Source organism: Saccostrea echinata, unplaced genomic scaffold (assembly GCF_033153115.1).
Source record: "Saccostrea echinata isolate AGI-Se365-2 ecotype Australia unplaced genomic scaffold, CSIRO_AGI_Sech_v1 ptg000002l, whole genome shotgun sequence".
Classification (NCBI taxonomy): Eukaryota; Metazoa; Mollusca; class Bivalvia; order Ostreida; family Ostreidae; genus Saccostrea; species Saccostrea echinata.
The window spans coordinates 12,322,345-12,344,964 of NW_026889751.1; the positions used below are offsets into that span (position 1 = coordinate 12,322,345).

General features: G+C 33.6%; 1 protein-coding gene across 1 annotated transcript in view; it reads left to right on the forward strand.

The window, feature by feature from the left end:
- The first annotated feature begins 6,135 nt into the window (after nt 1-6,135).
- LOC133173067 (dynein axonemal heavy chain 6-like) overlaps nt 6,136-22,620 on the forward strand; it is a 69,767-nt gene continuing 53,282 nt past the window's right edge. Inside the window, exons 1-22 of the mRNA XM_061307984.1 lie at nt 6,136-6,187; nt 7,495-7,898; nt 8,289-8,443; nt 8,774-8,919; nt 9,590-9,964; nt 10,127-10,263; nt 10,571-10,738; nt 10,975-11,081; nt 11,259-11,321; nt 11,620-11,887; nt 11,972-12,155; nt 12,411-12,595; nt 12,973-12,996; nt 13,724-13,789; nt 15,261-15,316; nt 19,695-19,836; nt 20,218-20,452; nt 20,850-20,997; nt 21,311-21,414; nt 21,544-21,776; nt 22,012-22,134; nt 22,354-22,527. Coding sequence (XP_061163968.1) covers nt 7,515-7,898; nt 8,289-8,443; nt 8,774-8,919; nt 9,590-9,964; nt 10,127-10,263; nt 10,571-10,738; nt 10,975-11,081; nt 11,259-11,321; nt 11,620-11,887; nt 11,972-12,155; nt 12,411-12,595; nt 12,973-12,996; nt 13,724-13,789; nt 15,261-15,316; nt 19,695-19,836; nt 20,218-20,452; nt 20,850-20,997; nt 21,311-21,414; nt 21,544-21,776; nt 22,012-22,134; nt 22,354-22,527 — 3,477 coding nt within the window. The 5' untranslated portion in view covers nt 6,136-6,187; nt 7,495-7,514. The remainder of the gene's footprint in view (nt 6,188-7,494; nt 7,899-8,288; nt 8,444-8,773; nt 8,920-9,589; nt 9,965-10,126; nt 10,264-10,570; nt 10,739-10,974; nt 11,082-11,258; nt 11,322-11,619; nt 11,888-11,971; nt 12,156-12,410; nt 12,596-12,972; nt 12,997-13,723; nt 13,790-15,260; nt 15,317-19,694; nt 19,837-20,217; nt 20,453-20,849; nt 20,998-21,310; nt 21,415-21,543; nt 21,777-22,011; nt 22,135-22,353; nt 22,528-22,620) is intronic.

The following is a 22,620-nucleotide window of genomic DNA, read 5'->3' on the forward strand; positions in this document are numbered from 1 at the left end:
CTCTCTCTCTCTCTAACATTTATTCAAAGGTTCATAAATCATTAAATGAGACGTCTATGGGTAAAAAGACTAGTTTTATCATGAACATTCTTCTTTCTTTTGTTTTCTTAGAGGGGTTTTATTTTTTTCAAAAAATCATGTCACTAATAATTAGGAAATAAAATAAACCTATGATTTGGGTTAAATCTTTTAAATTTTGAATTTTGTCAGTGATTTATTTGAAATATTTACCGGTAAGCTGAATAACCATATCAGAAGTGGTTGTTCCAACTGAGTTTTCTGTAGAGGATTTAGTCATCATCTGGGAAAAGGTAGTCGTCCTGAATAAGGCTTCAGTAGTGAGTCTTAAAGATGTCTTTGTCAAAACCTCAGTATTGGATTCATTATTGGTATGATTAAAGACTTCAGTGGTAGATACAGTGCTCGTATGATTAAAGGCCTCAGTGGTAGGTCCAGTGTTGGTATGATTAAGGGCCTCGGTGGTAGTTTCAGTGTTGGTATGATTAAAGGCCTTGGTAGTAGGTCCAGTGTTGGTATGATTAAAGGCCTCAATGGTAGGTCCAGTATTGGTATGATTAAAGGCCTCAGTGGTAGGTCCAGTGTTGGTATGATTAAAGGCCTCAGAGGTAGGTCCAGTGTTGGTATGATTAAAGGCCTCAGTGGTAGGTCCAGTGTTGGTATGATTAAAGGCCTCAGTAGTAGGTCCTGTGTTGTTATGATTAAAGGCTTCAGTAATGGAGTCTGTATTTGTATGGTGTAAGGCCTCAGTAATGGATTCAGTGTTGGTATGATTAAAGGCCACAGTAGTAGATTCAGTATTAGTATGATTAAAGGCCACATTAGTAGATGCAGTGTTGTTATGATTAAGGGCCTCGGTGGTGGATCCAGTGTTGGTATGATCAAAGACCTCAGTGGTGGATCCAGTGTTGGTATGATCAAAGGCCACAGTGGTAGGTCCAGTGTTGGTATGATTAAAAACTTCAGTAGTAGGTCCAGTGTTTGTATGATTAAAGGCTTCAGTGGTAGGTCCAGTGTTGGTATGATTAAAGGCCTCGGTAGTAGGTCCAGTGTTGGTATGATTAAAGGCCTCGGTAATAGGTCCAGTGTTTTTATGATTAAAGACTTCAGTGGTAGGTCCAGTGTTGGTATGATTAAAGACTTCTGGAGTGGATTCAACATTCGTGTAATTTAAGGTTTCAGTGGTACATTCAGTATTGTTGTGCATTATGGATTTAGTAGTGGATTCGGTATTTGCATAAATTAGGCCTTCAGTAGTAGATTCTTGAATCTGGACTTCATTAGTGAGCTGGATTAAGGCACCGTCAGTGGTCTGGAGTAAGGTTTCATAAGTCGTCTGAATAGGTAACTCTGATCTCCCAAAGGATGGAGTGATTGTTGTGGTAGCATCTAATGACAGAAGAATAAATAAACTTAGACATTCGATAAAAATATTTCAGAAGTAAACACAAACCGTAAAAATCATAAATAGTTGGGTATAGTTCTGATATAGTAATAATTAGAAATTCAAATGCTATAACCGATTACAAATGAATAAGGAAGAATGTACACCAGAAGTTTGCGCATATTCTTCATTTGGTCTTGTATTAGCAAGAGAATATTTAATGTTGATTGTCAAATCTTGCGTCGTAGAATCCATAGAAGAAACTTTTACGATCCTGACCATGCGCGGATCCAGATTTTATTTCAGTGGGGGAGGGGGGGGGGTTTCATCACTAACTAAAAAAAAATTCTGACACCAACATTTTAGTAAAACAAAATAAATCGTGGGGTGGGGTACTTTTTAAAGTCCTTTTCCTGTAGATACATGTCTTTCCTTACCATTTTTTCATAGAGTCCAGTTTTTTTTTTTTTTTGTTTCAATGTTTCCAAGGGGAGGTCAAAGGCATTTTTTTCGTTAATTTATATAAACATTTTATAACTCTAAAAATCCGGGGGGGGGGGGGGGGAGGTGAGGGTGTCTGGACACCCCCGCCCCCTCTAGATCCGCGCATGCTGGCTTGCTTGGAAAAAATATAAATTGCTGTATCAATCATTTCTCTGGTTTTAACTTTAACTCTCAAGATTTAAGATATGAATTTGTTCAATCAATGCAGCTTTCTCTCATAGAATGAACAGTTTTCGGCCTTTGTTTTCACTTAGTAAGTTAATACAATAGGTGCTTATAAGGACAGTTTGCAGCATTGATACACCAGTCTAAACGATATCAACATGTTTTACCCAGAAAGCAATACCGAAACACCATCTATGAACATGAACCAAAATGATGGCAAAATATATAATTCAAAGGCTATTTAGTTTTTGTGAGCAGTTGTTCAACGATCAAAAACCACCAAAGGCAAGGTAAATGATCAATTTACATCTACAGTTTGATAGATGTAGATCTATCGACGTGTGTGGGGGTGGGGGCTTAATGTGTGTAAAAAAAGGGGGGTCTATTAAAATATAGAAGTTTCGGGAAAAGGGCACCAACATTTTTGGAAATATCCACAAGTACATTTTCATTCTACGGAAAAGGGACACAATTTTTTTGGAAATGTCCACATGCTTATTTTTTTTATTTATTTTTAATCTTCCGTGTCCATTAAAAACCCACCCACGCTAATCGGTGTCTGCATGTGCCGGTTTTAAGCTCAGTGATTTTGTCTGATCACCCGTTGTCTGTCGTCCATCTGTTTGTCTGAAAAATTACGCATTTTCGACTTCTCAAGTACCTCTGGGCCGATTTGAATCAAAAGGGTACAAAGTATCCTTTGGTAATTGGAATTCAAAATTGTTCAAATGAAGAACCAAGCCCTCTACCAAGTTTGTAGGGAAAAAAATCTTTAAAATTTTCTTTTCAAGAACACTTTGAATCAATACCTAGAAGTCTTGGTTAGGGGTTTAATAGGAGATGGCATTTTAACAGTGTTTAATGGGTATAAATGGGGGAGAATCTTTAAAAATCTTCTCGAAAACCACAGTAGATAATTCATTTGCAAAGATACTAAACTCGTGTTTAATGAATTATTTTTTCCACATTATAGACACTGGAGTTTGGGAATCAAACTTTTCATAATGCATGTATAATCAGAGCTCCAGATAATTTTTTTACCTCAAAGTGTATTTACTCCCTGATTTTCAAATCAATGCAGATTTTGCTTTTCAGCAAAATAATCAAAGAGTATTTTGTTAATCTATTGCTCTTTTGACATCCAATGTGATTTTTAACTTGTTATCGAAATAAGCGTTTTTGAAAGAGGAATGTAAAAAAAAGGACAGTTTCTGCATTTATCAGTAAGATTAATGAAATATATTAGGTTTTGCTATAGATATAAATTGTTGGCATCGATCGAGGTAAAAGTTTTAGAGTTACTCCCCGTTTGCATTAAAAGTCGCGTGGCGCTATTTATAGCAATGGAACCATGTGGAAAGCAAAAAAGCATAATTTATTTTCATGAATTAATAAAGGTTGTCGGCGGACTTTAGATGATATTATTGCTACAGAAAATGGTAAATATATAAGAATAAACAGTAATAAAGGATAAATTAGACACCATGCGTGTTTTTGTGGAATTTTGACAATATCGCCGATCTGTGATATTTTCAGACAAAATACGAGTATTTAATAAATACTCGTATTTTGTCTGAAAATATCACAGATTTCCACTGTTCATATAACATCCAAATTTTCGTTCTTGACGCGTACACGTCGATATTATATCGACGTGTACGCGTCAAGAACGAAAATTTGGATGTTATATGAACAGTGGAAATCTGTGATATTTTCAGACAAAATACGAGTATTTAATATTCAAATCTTTCTTCTGAACTGGAAATCGGCCTAAGTTATTCCGAATACGCTTATAAATCAAAATTTCCTTTTGATAAACATTCAAACACTGAGCTGACCTCAATTCACATAATTAGTACTTGTATCATTCAATCCGTCGTACATGTACTCAGTACTTTCGTAGTGTAATGCTTATTTATGATTGCTAATGCGTAATTGTACGCCCCGTTTTAATTTTTAATGCGTATTTTGAAAAATTAAATGCATATTTCTGCAAATACGCACCTTATCTGGAGCTCTGTATAATTTAACCCCCCCCCCCAAAAAAAAACAAACAAACAAATAAACAAACAAAATCAACGAACAGAACAGCTTTGTTAGTCATATTGATAACAAAAAATCTCCATGTTGTTTGGATTCAGAGATCCATTAGATTTAAGGTCGGGCCACCATTTTCATGAAAATAAAGAAAGGAAAAACTTTAAAAATCTTCTGAAGCAGGGCAACGTATTCGTTATTGTTAGTTCTGTTAAAAATGGTGGGTAAACAGAGGCGTGCAATCTCGAGCTTCCTTTTAGCACAATATTGTGGGGACATAAATCTTGTCAACTAATTTATAACTCTAGATAATTAACGGAAAGAGTTACAAATAAGACAGACAATACAGGAAATATTATATCAATTTACAAATAAGCCGCTTTGCTTGCTGAATGCTTCATTGTATGTCCATTATCCGCCTTACACTTATATAAGATACTAGTTATTTCTTCATTGAGTTCATACGAATTTTTTGAAAATAGAGTACATCTTATTTTAAAATGAATTAAAAAAAATTCTGAACTGTGTTTCACAAACAGAAATTTATACTTGTGATGTAGTGCGCACTATACGATAAAACAATTAATTCCGCAAAGAAACATTTTGTCCTTTTGAAAATCATTATGATCATTACAAATGCAACGTACTGATCTTTATAGTAGTGGTATATATATATTTGTCAAATAAGTACTTTATATACAATATGTTTTTATATCACTGATTTTTTTTCAGAAAGAACATTTCCTCGGCTTGTATGGATATTCGTTTAGGAAGTAAAAGTCAGTCAATTATACAACTAATAAAAACTAAAATATGGTAAAAGATTTAGCTCAAACATTTTAGTTGTATCTTTAAAACTTACCAAAAACGTTCCAATGAAGGTTTAATTCAAAAAGCACAATACTTATAATGTCAAGCTTCATGTTTCCCTCTAATAATCCAGGTGACACTTGAGTATCTTATGTTTATATGAAACATCATGGATCTTTTTCAAAACGCATCCCTTATTCATAAGACAGACATTTCCGTTCTTGGTGAGTACTCGTGGTTACGTAATGGTTGTATATACATGTATTGACCACTTTCTTTTATTTTTCAAAATTACATGCTTCTTTTGACAACATGTGAAAAGCATAAAAAAAATATCATTGGGTGATATGCAGGGAAATATAATTCATCAAACAAAGCAACAAAACAAAACAAACAGACCAAAAAACAATTTGAAAACATAACAAAAGAAATTTAATACACTAAAACGAACGAATGAACAAACAAACGACCCCCCCCCTTTTTCGAAGAAAAGAAGGAAAACAAAAATCTATATATTTTAGTTTTATGCAAAGTATAGGGGTATGTTATCTATAAAGGGAAATTGTATAAACCAAACAAGCATAAAGATGTTTAGAAATAAAAATTGTCCAAGAGAGTTCTAACTCCTTCTATTGTCATAGACGAATAGGCCATTCAGTTCATTTATTAAGCTCACACCAACAATTAGGGGTCCGTGAGGTACATTTTATAAAAAGTCTCATAGATATTACCATGTGTAATAAAATTAGCTTAAATTAATCATGATAATTTATTCTTAACTAATTACTTAATTCTCACCTTGATTACGTTGCCAAATAATGACTGACAATCACAAATAAAAATTGTCATGTATTTTAAAAGAAACAGAATCGAAAAGTTATAAAATGTAATACTTTCATTTAAGGTATTATGAATATACGAGGTCAAAAAAGAATAAAATTGTGTAAAAATAATTTGAACAAAGATGAGATACAATTTTGGTCTTTTTAAATAATGACCCTCATCAGTTTATACACCTCACACTAAAGAGTTCTAATTCTGTAGTTTTTTTTAATGCAGCTAGAAGTAATTATTGATAAAGCAAAAACCTTGTTTTTTTTTCTTGTTTTTTTTCCCCCATAAAATGGGTATGCGTTGCTTGAACGAATTCGCCGAATTCAATTCCGATTCCGGTTCATAAAATAGTCGTCTCGCAGAGCATCTTGGGTATTGCTAAGGTACATAAACTGTCATGGCGGAAAAAAGACAAGTTTGAACTTTATTATGTTTGTAAGTTTCATAATTTATACAGTGTACTTTCAAAACAATGACCCAGGGGTTAAGAATAAATATTTCACTCTCTGTATGCTTTAAATCGATTCTTAATGAAATACATACTGTCAAACACAGCGTAGAATGACGGAAAAGAATGACTCGATGAGCATGTGCCCCCTTACGTTTTAGTAAATATACGCACAGAGATCAAAGTGTAGAAAAGTAGCACATACATCGTGTTAAGAACAATATAAGGTTATTAAAAAACACTTAAGAAAAATAGTATAATAGTAAAATATACGCACAAAGCTAAAAGTAAAAGTGTTGAAAATCATCACTTGCATTGTGTCAAGAATAAATGGTTTATAAAAATGTTGAACATTTAAGAAAAATAGCATAATAGCTAGATTAGGTTATGAAATGGAAGATCTGATTCATTGGACCAATGCTAGCCTTATCAAGAGATTGCGCTGAACTTGATTTATATAGGTTAAAAAATACCAAACAAACAAAAGAAAACTGTTTTGGTGCTTCCATGTAATATCATATGCAGTAATAGCAAGCGGCGCGAAGCACCGCTCGTCACTGCAAGCTCTTAAAGCAACGCCTGGGCGAAGAAAAAATTCAGACTTTGCACATTGATCCAAACGAATTTTTTTCCGCCGTTACCTGTGGTCCCATAATGCTTTGCGAATTGCATCTCGCCAGAAACAAAATTCTCAACATTCTCGTGGTAACAAGAAGTTCCAAGAAAAAAATTAACTCACCTTGATTTGATGGATGTAAAGCAGATAAATAGTAGATTAAACCTTCTTTATTAAAATTAGCACTGTTCAGACTTTGTTTTGGTAATGCAACTTACAAGTGACATCAGAGTCTAGACGTACTAAATGTCACCTGCGATTTGAAGAGCCCGATCTAAATAAAACTGAATTTAGGAATCTGCGCTTGCCATAACAGTCGCACCGTCAACATATTAATTTAGTAGTAATTTCCTGGGCATAACTTGAAGCTATTTCTTATTTTCTATAAACTCTTGTAGTCTTATTATAATCATGTCAATCAATGAATCATTCAGAATATAAACAAAGGTCTTGTGATAGGTGATCTTTAAGATAAATTTTTTTTTATGCCAAATTTTGAATGTATGGCTTATATGTTAGTGAATGACCAACATTGTTTTTATGTCCCCCAGTGAATAATAGTGGACATTGGTGGATATTTACACTGTGCTCCTAAATATATTTTAAAAGTCAGCCTAGCTAGATGTAAATTGATTGTGTGCAATGGTCAACATATCAAATAATATTGTAATATTGTAGGTAATGTGATCAGAAGTGGTATGGCCGCTGACGTACGAGGGGAATCAAGGGGTAGCTATCATAGTCAGTCCCAGTATTCTGAGTCCACTGTCATCAACCAGGATATTGCTGACCCGGATCTATTTCAGGCAGACATCTTCCCCACAAAAACAGAAAAAACCTCCCCACAGAAAAATGTTAGTTTTGCTCCAGATTCACATTTAGAGAGAGCTAAAAGCATTGAAGAACTTGCAAGTCGACCTCTGAAAATACCCAATGGGAATGGTCCAAGTGCAGCTAGCCATCTGTTGGCTCGTTTGGTGGATAGATCAGAAAATTCCCAGGCCTTAAGAGTTGCCAGGGGTCAACCAAGAGTGGCCCCTTCTGTGGTGCCTCCTATTGGAAAGAAACAACCATTATTACCAGTAAGTTTTGTCCAAAAAAAATACAAAATACAAACAACTGAACAAAGATTTGCAAACAAAGAATCAATAACACTTATTTCTTTTATTTCATGACTTCATTTTTTTTTCATACTTTGTAATAAAGAACCAGTCTGAGAATACTGTGGGGTCATTTTAATTAATTGGGGTCAATGTTCTTGGGCAAGCAAAAATTTACTTGTTTTCCCTATTGGGACTTAATTTTATGGGTAACTAACCCGTTTATATAGAAGATTCATCAAAATGTCACATTGACAAATAACCTGTTCATGTGGGTGTAAATTTGTGGGTTAGGATTACCCACAAAATCCATGAACATTGGTCCCAACAAACAATGATGTACTTTATGTACTGAAATGAATTGAATTTTAGGGTCCGTTTTCACCAAGCCCTCCACCACCAAAGAGCAATGGCACTGCTCCACCACCAGCGTACTTCCGTACAACTCTCTTTAAGAAGGACTATCAGAAAAGGCAACAACAAAGAAAAGATACAACACAAGAGGAGTTGCCACTTACAGTGGATAGGTGTGGTTTCAAACTTTCTTTTTTAACTTTTCACAATGTCTTTTAGGAATGCAGTAGGGTTATTTGATGTGTAAATGATTGTCATGGATTTTGGGATACATTTTGTGTCCTTCAAGTTAGGGTAAGTTTGGCATATTACTATAAAGGTAATTAAAATGTATCATTAGCAAAAATAATTTTAGTGGTGAAGAATCAATTGACAAAACCTCCAATCCCTCAATAAATCCTGCTACATATATACAGTAATTAAAATATCATCTGATCTTAAACAATATTTTGTTGTTTCTCATTGAAAAGCAACTATGGTATCTGAAGCTTACTTTTTTTAAGGATTCACAAGCAAGTGCCACCTTCCCCTGCCCCTTCCATGACGATGGATGAGATCCCCCCAGAGGAGGCAGAGGAATTGGAGGTAATGGCAGAGCTTCAAGAACTCATGGGACCTGGGACTGAAGCCAGCACGGTCATAAAATCAGGTGAAAAAATCATACTATATACCCCCAGAAAAGATAGAACAATGCATGTTTCTCTTTCTAAATTCTTCACTTTCCATTGTTTATATTTGTGACCGAAAGTTATGGTGAGATGTGCAGTTATAATATCAACTACAGCTTCAAGTAAAACTTCAAATTTTCGAAATTAAAAAAAATATTTTTTTATTTAATTAATATATATTAGGCCAAACAAAAAAATGTGTGTGGTTCCCGTTACACTTCCAAAAAAATTACGGTAGGTAGGTAGGGATTTTTTTTTTTTTTTTTTTTTTTTTTAACAAAATGATTTTCTTAATTTTTTCTAAATAATACCTATCACTGCTTTGCAAATGGCATTTAGATGTGGTGTGATAATATACTAGTCAATATTGGTAGGGAACACCTACATGCTAGCTTGCTTTGGATTTAACACTATTAAACATTTGCAATATGTTTTGCAAGGAGGCTGTCATTGCTGAAACTAAAAACTTAAACTGGAGCCATTGATGGAAATTGGGGGAAATTCCGGAAAAAATATGAAAATTGCCAAAAAAAAGTTTAGGGTCGGGGGTATAAAATAGGGAAGGTCGGGTAACCGGAACCACGCATATTTTTTTATTTGGCCTTGCTAGTACTTTGAAGCATTCTTTAAGTAATGATTTTATGCTTTTAGAGAGTGTAGCAGAAATGGAAGATCTGGAAACCCCAATTAGCCGAGACGGGGGATCAACTGGTGATAAATCGATTAAACTCGCCAAGAGTCACAGTGCAGCATCCAAACCAGGAACTTCTTATACCAATTTCTCAGTTCCCTCCCCTACAAAAGAGGAGCAGGAGGAAGATGCTAAGCTACAGTCTATGATGGAAAAATATCCTGAAATTATTCCAATTATTGATGAAATCAAAGGGGATAAGGCATCTACGGAGGCTAAAGTTAAGGGTAAAGCTGATCATCTGGCCAAAACAGATGCCAGAAAATCATCTGGGAGGAAAAAAGACATGAGTCATGTCCTGTCTTACCTGAAGAAAAACAAATATGATGATACAGGTAGATGGTATTAGAATTAGGTTTTACAGGATTTTGATTTGGGGGATTATTTTTTTTATATATATAGTAATTAAGAGTACTAAAGACTCTTCTTGATTAATAAAAACTTAAAAATATTTAATAAAAACTTGATAAATATTAAGATTATGATTATTTTAATAGTTCCAGAAAATGATGATATTATGGAGAACCTTATAAAGCTCAGAGAGAGGTTGGGATGGAAGACTGAGATTCCACGTCATGCAATGGGATGCAGGGCTGCCATGGAGAAACTGAAGGATCTGCCAGATAATGAAAAGGTTGGTTTTATTAAAAGTATGTTTATACACACATTCATACACATCTACACTATCATAGCCTTTGTAGCTGGCAACCTTTTTTGCAAAAGGGATTTGTGAATTTCAAATGAATGTGTGCCCTCTGTACTAATTCAGACATCAAGGCATGACTTTTCTGTTTATTCAAAATAGTTATTTTTTATTTAAAAAAAATATGAAAGATGTCAACAGCTTTATCAAATCAGTAAATTTGGCCACATTTCTTCTTGAAACAGAATACCCTTAAATATTAATCTACTGAAATGAAGAAATTTGTATGATTGTACAGGAGAGAGCCAAAATGAAGGAAGACGATGGTGAATTTTTATACTGTTTGCCCAGACAGAGGAAGAATAGGCGAGCCAGATATGATCCGTTTGATTTACAAGTTGTCTCCCCTAACGAGGCTCAGAAGTCCGATCAGTATTATACAATTTCGGCTTCCTTTATCACAAGGGTAATACAATACATTATAATCATCAGAAAATGTTCGTTCTAGATTTATACCACTTGTAATGAATGACTTTTTTGTAAAAATTGTTTATTATTCTATGTGTGTGGAGAATATGTTTTTTGGGGCACAAATAACATGCTGAATAACGCAAGGCTGAAAATTTGGGTCTTCTATTGGACGTAGATTTTGATGTAGGAAAATGCATAATTCATAAAGCTCTCACTTCTTTTAATGTTTAGATTATCCAGAGTAAGTCAGAGACCTTCAACACTCCAGTTCTGTGGTGGTTGTGGGAGAGAAGGCTTTTCTACTTGGTGTACAACTTCCCCGTCTTTGTCAAGTTTAGGTAATACAGTTTTATATGTATATATTTATTCAAAAAGAATATATAAGGTCTACATTCATAAATCACCATCCTCCCTGAAACATAGACAAGACATAAATACAGATACTTTGTGATTATTGAAGTTATCTTATAGAAGTTGTAACCATTTCTACAATGAATTGATTTTTCTTTATCCAGGTTATGGAAAACTTTCAAACAATGGAAAAGAAATGTAAGGCTGCAGAAAAGCAGCCAAAGCAGGTTTATACATATTCACTTCTAAATCTGCAGTACAGTTTATATTCTGTAAACTAAATAATAATTGCAAATTTTTTAATTTGTGAATCTACAGTTAAGAACTGGTCTATGACAGTAACAATCATGATGGAATTTTCCTGTTTTATAAACCTTTTAAAGTCTTCAACTGTTTTGTATCCATGAGCTGGATTTTCTAGGGATTCTTCCAGATATTTCTTGCACACATATAAAAGTTGCTTTTTCAGTTATTTTTTTTTTAAAGAGAAAAGAAATATCGATTAATATGTCTTTGAAATTTCAGAGCTGTCTTGTACAAAACTCTCTTCATTGCTAACGAGATCCTACAGGGTTGTCTGGTTCATGTCAGGAAGCTGTGTGAGGCAGCCTCAGGGAGTCTGACTGGACTTGGGGAGGGGGAACATGCCATCTCCCTTGTGTCCTTGGACAAGACACAAACTCTGACATTGGAGGATTTCATGTCTATTCAGCATCAGCAGGGGGACAAAGCACTGAAACAGCTGAATGCACTGAGGGAAAAAATTATCAATTTAGTCTGGGAATCGTGTGCTGTATGTATAAATAGCTTTGACAAATAAATCAAACTTTTATCAAGAAAAGACTCTATCTGTTATTGAGATTTTCTTACGTTCCAGACTGTGGCTGAGATGGAGGGTATAACAACAGGAATTAGAGATGACAACAATCCCAAGAAAGTGAAGATACAGGTTCCTAAGGAAGAAGCCCCCGTGGCCGCCGTCACCAGTAAAACCAAACTACAGGAGAAATATGGCTTTACAAGCAAAACATCCACCATAGCTAAAACGAATGAAAAAACTAGTGAGTTTACAGATATATGTGTACCTATTTCAGATTTATAATGGTGAAAGGCTAAAGGTAAAAATCTGGGAGGAGGATAGGAGGAAAAACTACTGGTACTTCGGTGCATTGTGGTTAACTGAAAATCGTGGATTTTATCTGAAACGTTCATAAGAATTCTGAGATGTTCTCTGGTTTTTAATTTTTTGTGAATTATTCCATTATCAAATTGACTTGAAATGCTTGATGGTGAAAACATTCTTTCCATTTATTAAGGAGTGAAACCATTGTATGCTGAAATTTCTGAATGGAGGAAGATCTTGTCCCGCTTGTGTAGTTTCCTCCGATCTGTTGACTACCTGATATTGGAGATGTTACGTCGGCTAGTATTGACAGCTGTTCGTCAATTGTTGGATCACCTTGTAGCCTCCTACAATGTCACCGATGAAGATGAAGAGAAGGTATAATGAATTTGTGATTTTAGTTTGCACTTTGTCAGTGTTGGATTTCAAGCAGATTGCAAGATTTTGAAGAGCAAAATAGCATAAAATAAAACATACATGTATAGGTTAACATGGACAATTCAAGTGTAGATTTTACATTCCAACAAATCTATTGAGAAAATTGTTTTAATTTCAAACATACAGGGTGTAGAAAACTTACTGACATGAGTAGAAAAATGATGCGATTATGACTACTTTCTTGTTGTTGATTCAAAAGTTATAGCATTAAATATGGAAGAACTTTTGTACCAAACTGTAGAAACATCTGTAGCTTATTTAGATTTTCTTTAGAAGGTCATCAAAAGGATTAGAATATGTTTGTCATTTTTCATCAGGGATTTGTATCAGATCATCGTATTGTAAGTTTCATGTTCCCGTTTTGTTCTATACAAATTCTCATTTTACTTTAAATAATTCTCTAAATAATTCTGATTTTGATTTATGCAAAAATTTCCCTCCACTGAATTTAACATGGTACATTGTATTTTACTTACAATAAATTCCAGTTTGTAAAAAAGAATGAAAAATATTATTGAAGGATAAAAAAAGAATGTACACTACCTTTCTACTGTTTTATTAACCATAACAAGGAGTTTATTACGGTAACCCTTTTTTAAATACCAACAAACTTATTAATGCACAATTTGAGTCAATGAAATAGTTTCCATCTGCACAAATGGTATGAATTAGAAATTAATATAAAAAAAAGATAAATCCTAATCTGTAATCATTTTACTTGTATAAATACCGTTATCTTGATTCATAACTTTTCAGACTGAAGATTTTCACTGATATTTGTTTGCATGAATATACTTTTTTCTGATAAAGTATATGACTTTCAATTTTGAATTTTGCCTACATATTTATACATTTATATGATGGGCTTTGGGTGGTAAAAATATACTACTTCAGTAATAATGAACATATAAGGCTTTGAAAAATATACATCAAATGAAAATGAATGTTCATTAGTAAATAGTAATAGATTACAGGGAATTTTACACAAGGTAAAAATACACTGTACATGTACTGGATGTTTATTATTTCAATTAAGGGAGTTAATTAACAAAATCTCTTATTTGACAGGCTTCCTCTTACATACCATCTGAACACACCTCAGCTAGTAATTCCCCTGAGCCAGACAAAAAACAGGTCTTTGTGCATGAAACGTGTGCAAGTCCGTTGTATAATAATCAGTGTTTTGTTTCCTCTTGTTACCGGTCAGCTTTTTAATACTGTACCAATGTTATGATTTTAACTTCGTTATCTTTTAAGTTCAAGAGCTTTTTTTTAATTGTGTGTCTGTAAATAAAAAAGAAATTTTGTCTTGTTATAATCAGAGTGTTTTATTGCTTATATGGAGAGATCATTTATTTTAATTCTAGCTTACTAAATAGCATTATAAAAATGTTTTGTAATATTTTATTCTTCAAATATACGTTGATAAGTATATTAATGGTCTGAAATGTTGAATTAAAAAAAATACAGTTTCCTAATAGTTCAAACCCCAATTCTAAACTAAATATCGACTAAAATTTGAGTAATCTAATTCTGCCATTCTACACATGCAGCTGTAGAATGACGTAGTTACATGGCGGTACACATCAATGTGTAACAAATGTTGATGGAAATGCAGTATAATTTATGTTACCCAAATGTGTTGTGTTGTATTTTTAAATAATGTTATAATTTTATTTCAGTTTTAATTTTCCTTTTTATTTTCACTTTAAGCAGAAAATTAAAAAAGCACAAAAATGGTTTGCCATATTTTTTTCCAGTTACTGACCAAAAGACTTGTAAGAAATGAAAAAAAAAATTATTTTATTTATATCTATATAGCTTATTATATAATAGTATATAAAACTTGTTATATTTCTCAGGTCTTTTTTGCTTTGATATAATGTTACAAATATCACTATGACTGCGTGTGGGGATATCTTTCCTTTTTCTTCTCTATAAACCAACTTTTATATGCTTTTAATAAATATCTGCAAACGATCTCTCCTCAACAAATATTTCTCATTATATGGCAGTCCCCATATAACTTTCCAAAGAAGACTTTAACATCTAAAAGCTGAAAAATGAATCTGCTAGTCTTCTTATTTCAGAATTAAAATTGTTGGAAATAAAAGTTGGTTTACAATGTCTTTAGATAATAATTTCATTCCAGTTTAAGATATAATTACCCCAGCTAGCTTACCATTTAACCAAATCCCTGCAATTTTACGCAATTTTCAGCTACCTGACACATTAAGTTTTTTTTTTCCAATATTTTTTTACAGCATATTTTAAATTTTTTTAAAATTCATTTTGCAGCACCTTAAATTAATTATCTTTTTTGATTTAAACTTTATGCATGCTGTCATCTTATTTTGTTGATAAGATGTTTAATGGAATTTTTAATATGCTGAAATAAATCACTATTTACATCTTGTTTCATTTAAACACCCTTTAGGTGAATTCATTAGAATATATAGAAAAAGAGGGGTTTTGTTTTTGTTTTAAATGAAGCCCAATTTAAAAGTTTTGTCAACTGTATTGTTGTTTTCTTATTAAGAGTCTGTTATTTTTTCCTAACATATAAACAAGCATTTGATAATGGATTATCCTTGTCTTGTTATAGATGAGTGAACATGGAACTCATTCGGAGAGAAGTGACAGTGTTTCCTCTGTGAGCAGGTAAGAATTCTTTTTATCACAGGAAATACCATGTTTGGGTTTCTTATGGATATTTAAGCACTGAATTATTATTTTTTGAAAGATGTAGTCTCATACTTGAAATGGCATGTGCAAACAAATTGAATAATGCACGTTAGTGCATTATGAAAATTTGTTTGCAAACACAGTTGCAGTTATGAGACTACATGTATATCTTTCAAAAAATGATAATTTAATGCTTATATTTACAGTTTTCTTCCCCTGCCTTTTCTGCAAATGTGATTTATATTTCAAAATCTCTGTATTTTCTTTGGGGTTTTTAAATTTAATAGAAGAGCCAGTATTGCAACAACTACTACCATTGAATTGTTCAGTGTGAGCGTGAATTTTTAATTTTTGCTTATGATGTTGAACTTGCACGGCATTCAACATTTGTGATGTCAGAATAAAAAATAACCCTCTGACCTCCCTGTCCATGTTATGGTGTTGAATGCTGAAGCTTTCCACATGCTTTATAAGCAAAATACATGTGGAATGTAAGTATAAATGATTGCATTGCAATTTGTTATACAGGTGGTCTTCATTGAAATATTTCCACAAAGTCAACCAACCTATCAGTTTCAGCAGAGTTCATATATTTCACCTCCCAAAAACGTTTTTGAGACCCAGGAAATGAGTCTGGCTATGGCACCTTAAGTACAGTCCCTGAAACGTTCTACTTTCCCATTTTTCCGTTCGCTCACCGTTCGTTCACCGTTCGTTCAGCGTGCGTTCACCGTTCGTTCACCGTGCGTTCACCGTTCGCTCTCCGTTCACAGTTTTGCGTTCACCGTTCACCGTGCGCTCGCGTTCACCGTTCACAAAGCGTTCAGCGTTCGCTCTTCGTTCCGTTCACTTTGCGTTCACCTTGCGTTCAGCGTTCACCTATCGTTCAGTTTTCATTGACATTCGGAACTCCGAAGTGAAAGGACTTATCTTTTTGTAGGTTAGGAGCTACAGGTTTTTTAATTTAATAACTTACATATCGTGTTTGAAGAATCATTATTTCAAGGGGGAAAATATCTACGATATATATTTTTATTATTCTAACTAAGCTGTTAGGTTATTTATTAAATTACTCTGGAAAATAAATGTTGTTATAAGCACATTCTGTACCTATGTAGAACAATGCTGAAATATTAAATTTAATTAAAGGCAATGTGCAAATACTTCAAGCACTGCAACATTTTGTTGTTTTGTTAAAGACGACAAATCGTTAATGGAGATATAATTATCCAAGTCTAATTATGCAGCAAAATTACGAAAATATTTATTTATAATACTTTTTTTATCAATTACTACAGAAAATATGTTAGGACTAGTTCTGAGAGTTATACATAGTACTGCGGATATCGTATTAATTTATTATCTTTAGAGCGAATTAAATTGATGGTGTGGTTAAAGGAAATGTTTATTTAAAATGTAATGCACTACAGAATTTTCTCTACTATAATATGTAAAGTCTATAGTTATAGAGAAAAAAAAATCTTTCTTCACCATAACTTTATATGTTTGTCATTCCATATGATTAATACCCCCCCTTTTCCCCCTAAATCGGTTACTTAGTCAGTATTGTATTTCCAGAATATTTTAATTAACATTTAAAAAAAAAGTTAAGGTCTTTTATAGAACAAAAACTTCAGTCTCAAAACAAACAGGCTTCTAAAAAAGTCACAAAACAATAGTAGTTCAAAATGTACACGTGTCGGCGGTGGTATTTGGAATTGGCAGAGAGTATGTTTCAAATTCAAGTGTTAATGCCCTATGTATTTTATTCAATTATTATTCAAATGTTGGAATCAAATCTAGAAATGATAAAAATAAATGTTATAAAAAAAGAAGTTACTTTCACTGTCTGATATACTTAGAAAAAAATTTCAGAGTTTTTGTTTGATAAGGGTACAAACATGTAGTGAAGCCTGAAATGGGAGGGGGGCTAGCTAAAACGGAATATTTCTCTCTCTCTCTCTCTCTCTCTCTCTCTCATTTGTCTGTTTAATAAAAACTATTATAGCATATTACTTGAATATCAAGTTCTGAAAATTGAATTTAATAATATGAATATGTATCTTTGTATTATCTTGTCCGAGTATAATCACGGCCATCTACAGATAAATGTAGAAGTCTGCTCAGTAAACATGGCCGTAGGAACCGAGGGGGGGGGGCAAGGGGGCCCTGCCCCCCTCCCCAATAATTTTGCCGATATATAGATTATTATAGTAAACATAGATATTATATGCTTGTGTCCCCGCAATAAAAAGTCTGATGATCTTTTTTTTTTTTTTTTTTTTTTTTTGCTTGTCAGGAAATTTTTGGTAGTGCCAACTGAACGTATGGCTGTGCCCCCCCCCCCCAACCGAATTTGCTTCTTACGGGCCTGATAAATCATCATGTAAAATAGAAATGACACATAATATATTATTGTATTAAAAATTTAAAATACGAGCGTATAATGCAAAACGTCCACTGACCTATGTAATTATTTGTTTTTCATTACTTTACACGAAATCGCCTTAACACGGAGATATATGAATGGATGTTACAACCACTTTAATTCATTCTATAAGTCAGAAGTTTTCTCTGATTTGTTATCAAATAAGAATAAACATTTTTAATTTCCAACTAAAAAAATATCTCTTATACTTCAGCGTTCGGCAACAATTGCAATGTTTTAATGCGATAAAAATCGTGTGATTAAAAACTTAATGTGCATGCATCGTCTTTCTCAGGACAATTTTGGAGAATTTATTTTATTGACTTATTTATTCATTCATTCATTGGTTTACTTATTGATTTATTTATTTATTTATTTATTTTTTTTTGGCACTTGACATAATAAAACAATAAAATAGTTTCAATGCAAGGAAAAGATCAGAGGCATTCCGAATATATCGTTCATCTTGCGTTCACCGTTCGTTCACCGTTCACTTTGCGTTCGCGTTCGCGCTCCGTTCGCGTTCTGCGTTCGCTCACCGTTCAGCGTTCACACATCGTTCACCAAGTTGCGTTCAGCGTTCACACATCGTTCACTCACCGTTCGCTCTGCGTTCGTTCAGCGTTCGTTCACCGTTCGTTCAGCGTTCGCTCACCGTTCAAGTGGGAAAGTAGAACGTTTCAGGGACTGTAACCCCTACCCAACAAAATTTGCTTTCCCTTATGAGAATTAGGTGAATAGGGGCTCCTTTACAATCTTCCTGTTATCATATTTAAACCAAAATTTATCCATAATAATACAGACCTTCTCAATACCACTCATGCCCTATTATTACCCAATTCCATCCATTTTCATCATTAAGAATACCTGTTTTTGTGTCACCTGCAGAGCAGAGCGGCACTTAGGGATCACTTTACCCAGCATCTGTCTGACTGTCTGTCTGTTCGTCTGTCACACCTTGTATCCCAAGAACTGTAAGAGATATGGACTTGATTTTTTGCACATATATTGTTTGGTACTATGGCATTTGTGCATTGCCATGGTTACCGACCTCGTGACCAGTGACCTTGACCTTTGACCTACTTTACAAAAAAGTTAAAAGTGCCAATATACACCATATTTTTTTACATTTAAGGGGTAAGTCTATGCTATCTAGCATGTGCACCGATTGTTATAAAACATTATGAAAAATATCAGCGTTACAATTCACTGGACCTTGACCTTTGACCTACTTTGCAAAAAATACCCCGGACAGTTTAACTTAGAATTTTTAAATTTTGAGAGGTGGGGTGTTGATAATTAGCATTTATACATGTTTATAAGCTCATAATTCTGTACTTTGAAACTGTATGATATTCAGTTACCACACAAACTGATATTTGAATATTATGAAGGGTAACATCGGGATCAGTATCCCGCAACGGATTGTGTAGAGTGACAATTGGTGTAAAGACCTTGAAAACGTATTAACACATGTAAAATGATAAATAACTATTTATAATGATCTTAACTTAATTATTCATTTGAGGGTTGGGAATCATATTTCTTTGATTGTGAGACTCTATGAGAGTCTTATACAAAGTACTATGTGTGGATGTTTTTTTTTGTGCATTCATGAACTATCATGCTATTAGTAAATAAATAGCTAACTACACTTAGATTTATTTACATCTTTAATGAAGCTACAAAGTAGGCGACACATGCGTTCCTTGGAACACTCTAGTTTTTAAATGGAACTACTAGGGTAAATCTTTTGTGACGTAGCTATGACCTTTAACTCACATACTAAAAGTCTTTTATTTAAAAATAAATACGTTTAATTAGCAATTAATTTTAATGAAAATTTCAGAAGGTTCAGGAGAAAAATATAAAGACAACTGTACATAATAAATCTACTTCCAATTGTAAGAAATATTTATTTTCCAGGCCTTTCTCTGGGACAAGTCACAGTCAAACCAGCAGTAAACCGAAGCTCCCTCCCCCTCCCAAGGCTGACACCCCCTACGAGATCCCTCATTTTGACTTTGATCAACCAGAAATAATAGAGGGCCCACCTGATGTAGATGAGGTTAGCTGTGTTGTGTATACATTGTAGATTAATTTACATTCAGTGTTGGATTTGAATTTTATTGTTTTACTTGTGATCATGCTGTCTTTCTAAACATTATGTATGGTAAATGATTGATTTTTAATGGTCATCTTATTTGATTCAGGAGTATGAGTGCATGTACAACCCAATAAATTCTGTTTTAGAGAGGAAAAAAATGAGAGACATAAATTTTGGCATGATGCATGGTTAATGTTTTGTTATATTTACAATGTCAAGTTGAAGTTAGCATAAAATGAGTTCAATACAAAAAAATGATCGAAAAATCTTAAAATCCAGAAGTTACATTATCAATTTCATTTAAATCTTAAATATTTCATGATGGCATGCATTACCTAACAGGTGTTGGAGGAAATCAGGCAGAAGGATGTGGTAGAGGAAATTATAGCCCCGGTCTTTAGCATACAGTTGGTGCTAAATGTCCCGGGGACTGAAAACCCCCATAAAGAGGAGAGAAAAAGACATAGACGAGGAAAGTCATCCTCTCCAGACAAGAGTGGCTATTTCAGTAATGGAAAAACAGACTCAGCTTCCACTCGAAAAACAGTTCAATTTCAAGATATACATGAGACTTCAGGTTAGGATTAGAACAACTTTTCAGAAAACATACAATAAATGTCTTGGAAATGTAACCATATGAATTTTCAAAGAAACCAGGATTTTAAGTACATGTAGTTTAATCACAATTCAAGGGTAACTTCTAAATACAGTCAAATATCATTATTTCAAACTTAATGGGGCCAAGACAAACATTTGAAATATGCAAGAATCTGAGATATTGAGGTTAAAATGCATATAGGAAAAGTGGTTGGGAATTCCAACTCACTTCAACCTATTCATGTTAATCAAGATACCCGTGTTCCAAATACCAAAATTTAACTGTATGTTTATAATTTTTAGCAATCAAGATTTCTGGTGTCTTCATTTTGAACTTGTTTAATTCTGATTTAAGACAGTATGGATTGACTTTGTAGAGACTGAGTCTGAATCTGAGGAGAGTGATTCTGAGGACTCAGGAGAGGAGCATGACCACAGGAGGAGAGAGAGCTCAGAAAGTGAGGAGTCTGAGGATGAGGACAGAACTCCTCATGAGGATTATGCCTACCCAGAGCAAGAGAAAAGGTAACCAGGCCCATGTTATCATAGTACTACTGAATGTAATTAACAGTCCCATTGTATTTGAAATTTATTCCTCAAGAACAGTTGTGCATGCACTTCATATACATACAGCAGTTATGTGCATTGTCCTATGTGTCATAAAAATCTGTGTTGCTTAGTTCTTACACTAATTGATAAACAGCACTCACGTTTATATAAGGAAAACATATAACTTAAACAGAAAAGTTTGAACATTTTTATCAAGTTGCTAGAATATATTTTATCCTGCAGTCAAACTTGAAATATTACTATATGTTTCATGATTGGAATATTTTAGGTCCAAGGGAAGCAAAAAGAAATCCTATGTAACCTTGTCTCCAACTGAGTATGAATTTAAATCTGGAATCAGGACCATAATATGTGGATTTGAAAACACAATAGGTAAGCCTTTAGGCAGCTGATCTTTTGAACAAAATGTAATTTTGATTTTGAACACATGTAACCAAGAAAACAAATTATTTCCCGGCCTTCTCTATACAGAATAATCAAATATTTTTCTTCTCATTTTAGCTCAAGTTGTGTCCATGTTAAGAGAGCCAAAATTGAAGGTTTTTTATTTGCCCCCTTCCCATGACCTTAAATTGAACTTTGACCAGGAAGAAGAGAGAGACAGAATGGAATACCAGCGACCTTGGCCTGACCTTGAAAATCTGTTTGGTGATGACCCAGAATACCAAAAATATCTGACTGACCTTGGCTCATACATGGCTATGCAACTGGAACAAGTTAAACAATTCTCTCATGTAAGTTTGATACCCATAAAAGGCAACTGGAGTTCGGTTACTACAGTAATAAGAAAAGATGTTCTTGTGTAAAAGGTTGAATTTATTTCATAACTGATACAATAAACTGATTTAAGATTTTATACAACTTTTTGATATGATGAATGTTTTAAAATTATACTCTTTGTATACTTTGTCCCTTTGTCAAGAGAAGATGTGCGATGGTTCTTTGTTAAAACATTATTTCTTCTGGCAGAACTTTGATCAGTACTGTGAAATGGTGGATAAGAGTAAAGCCTTAGACATCGATGAATCCATGGCCCGACATGAATGGTCTACAGAAGAGTTCAGTCATGTTCTACCAACTTTCACAGAAATGGTCAGATTTTTCTTTCTGTATAATATCTGTTTATCTTGAGGGTTTCTTTTTATCAGATTTTTTATGCATCAGTAATTTTGTTTTGATTCTATGCTGGTAGGCTCAGTAACAATATATTAAGATAAGATGTTTCTTTCTTGCTGTTTTTTTTTTCCACAAATACTACTAAGTTTTCACATCTTTTAAGTTTTGATGACAAATTTCATTTAACTTTTACAGGTAAAGGAGATGAGGAAGATGACTGTGAAGAGAAGATGTGCAATGGTTCTGGTGATGAGCTCTAACTTCAGGGACTCCTGTCTCCCTCACCCCCAGGAGATCATCAACAAAACTCACCATAAGCTGCCAATCATTGCCAACAAAAGAAATGAAGATCTACTTACTATTATCAAGGTAAAAAAGAAGCATATTTTCATGATTTTTGGAATTTTATTGAATCAGCAACTTAATGTCAGAAGTTATGACATTTGATAAGGTTTGGAATAT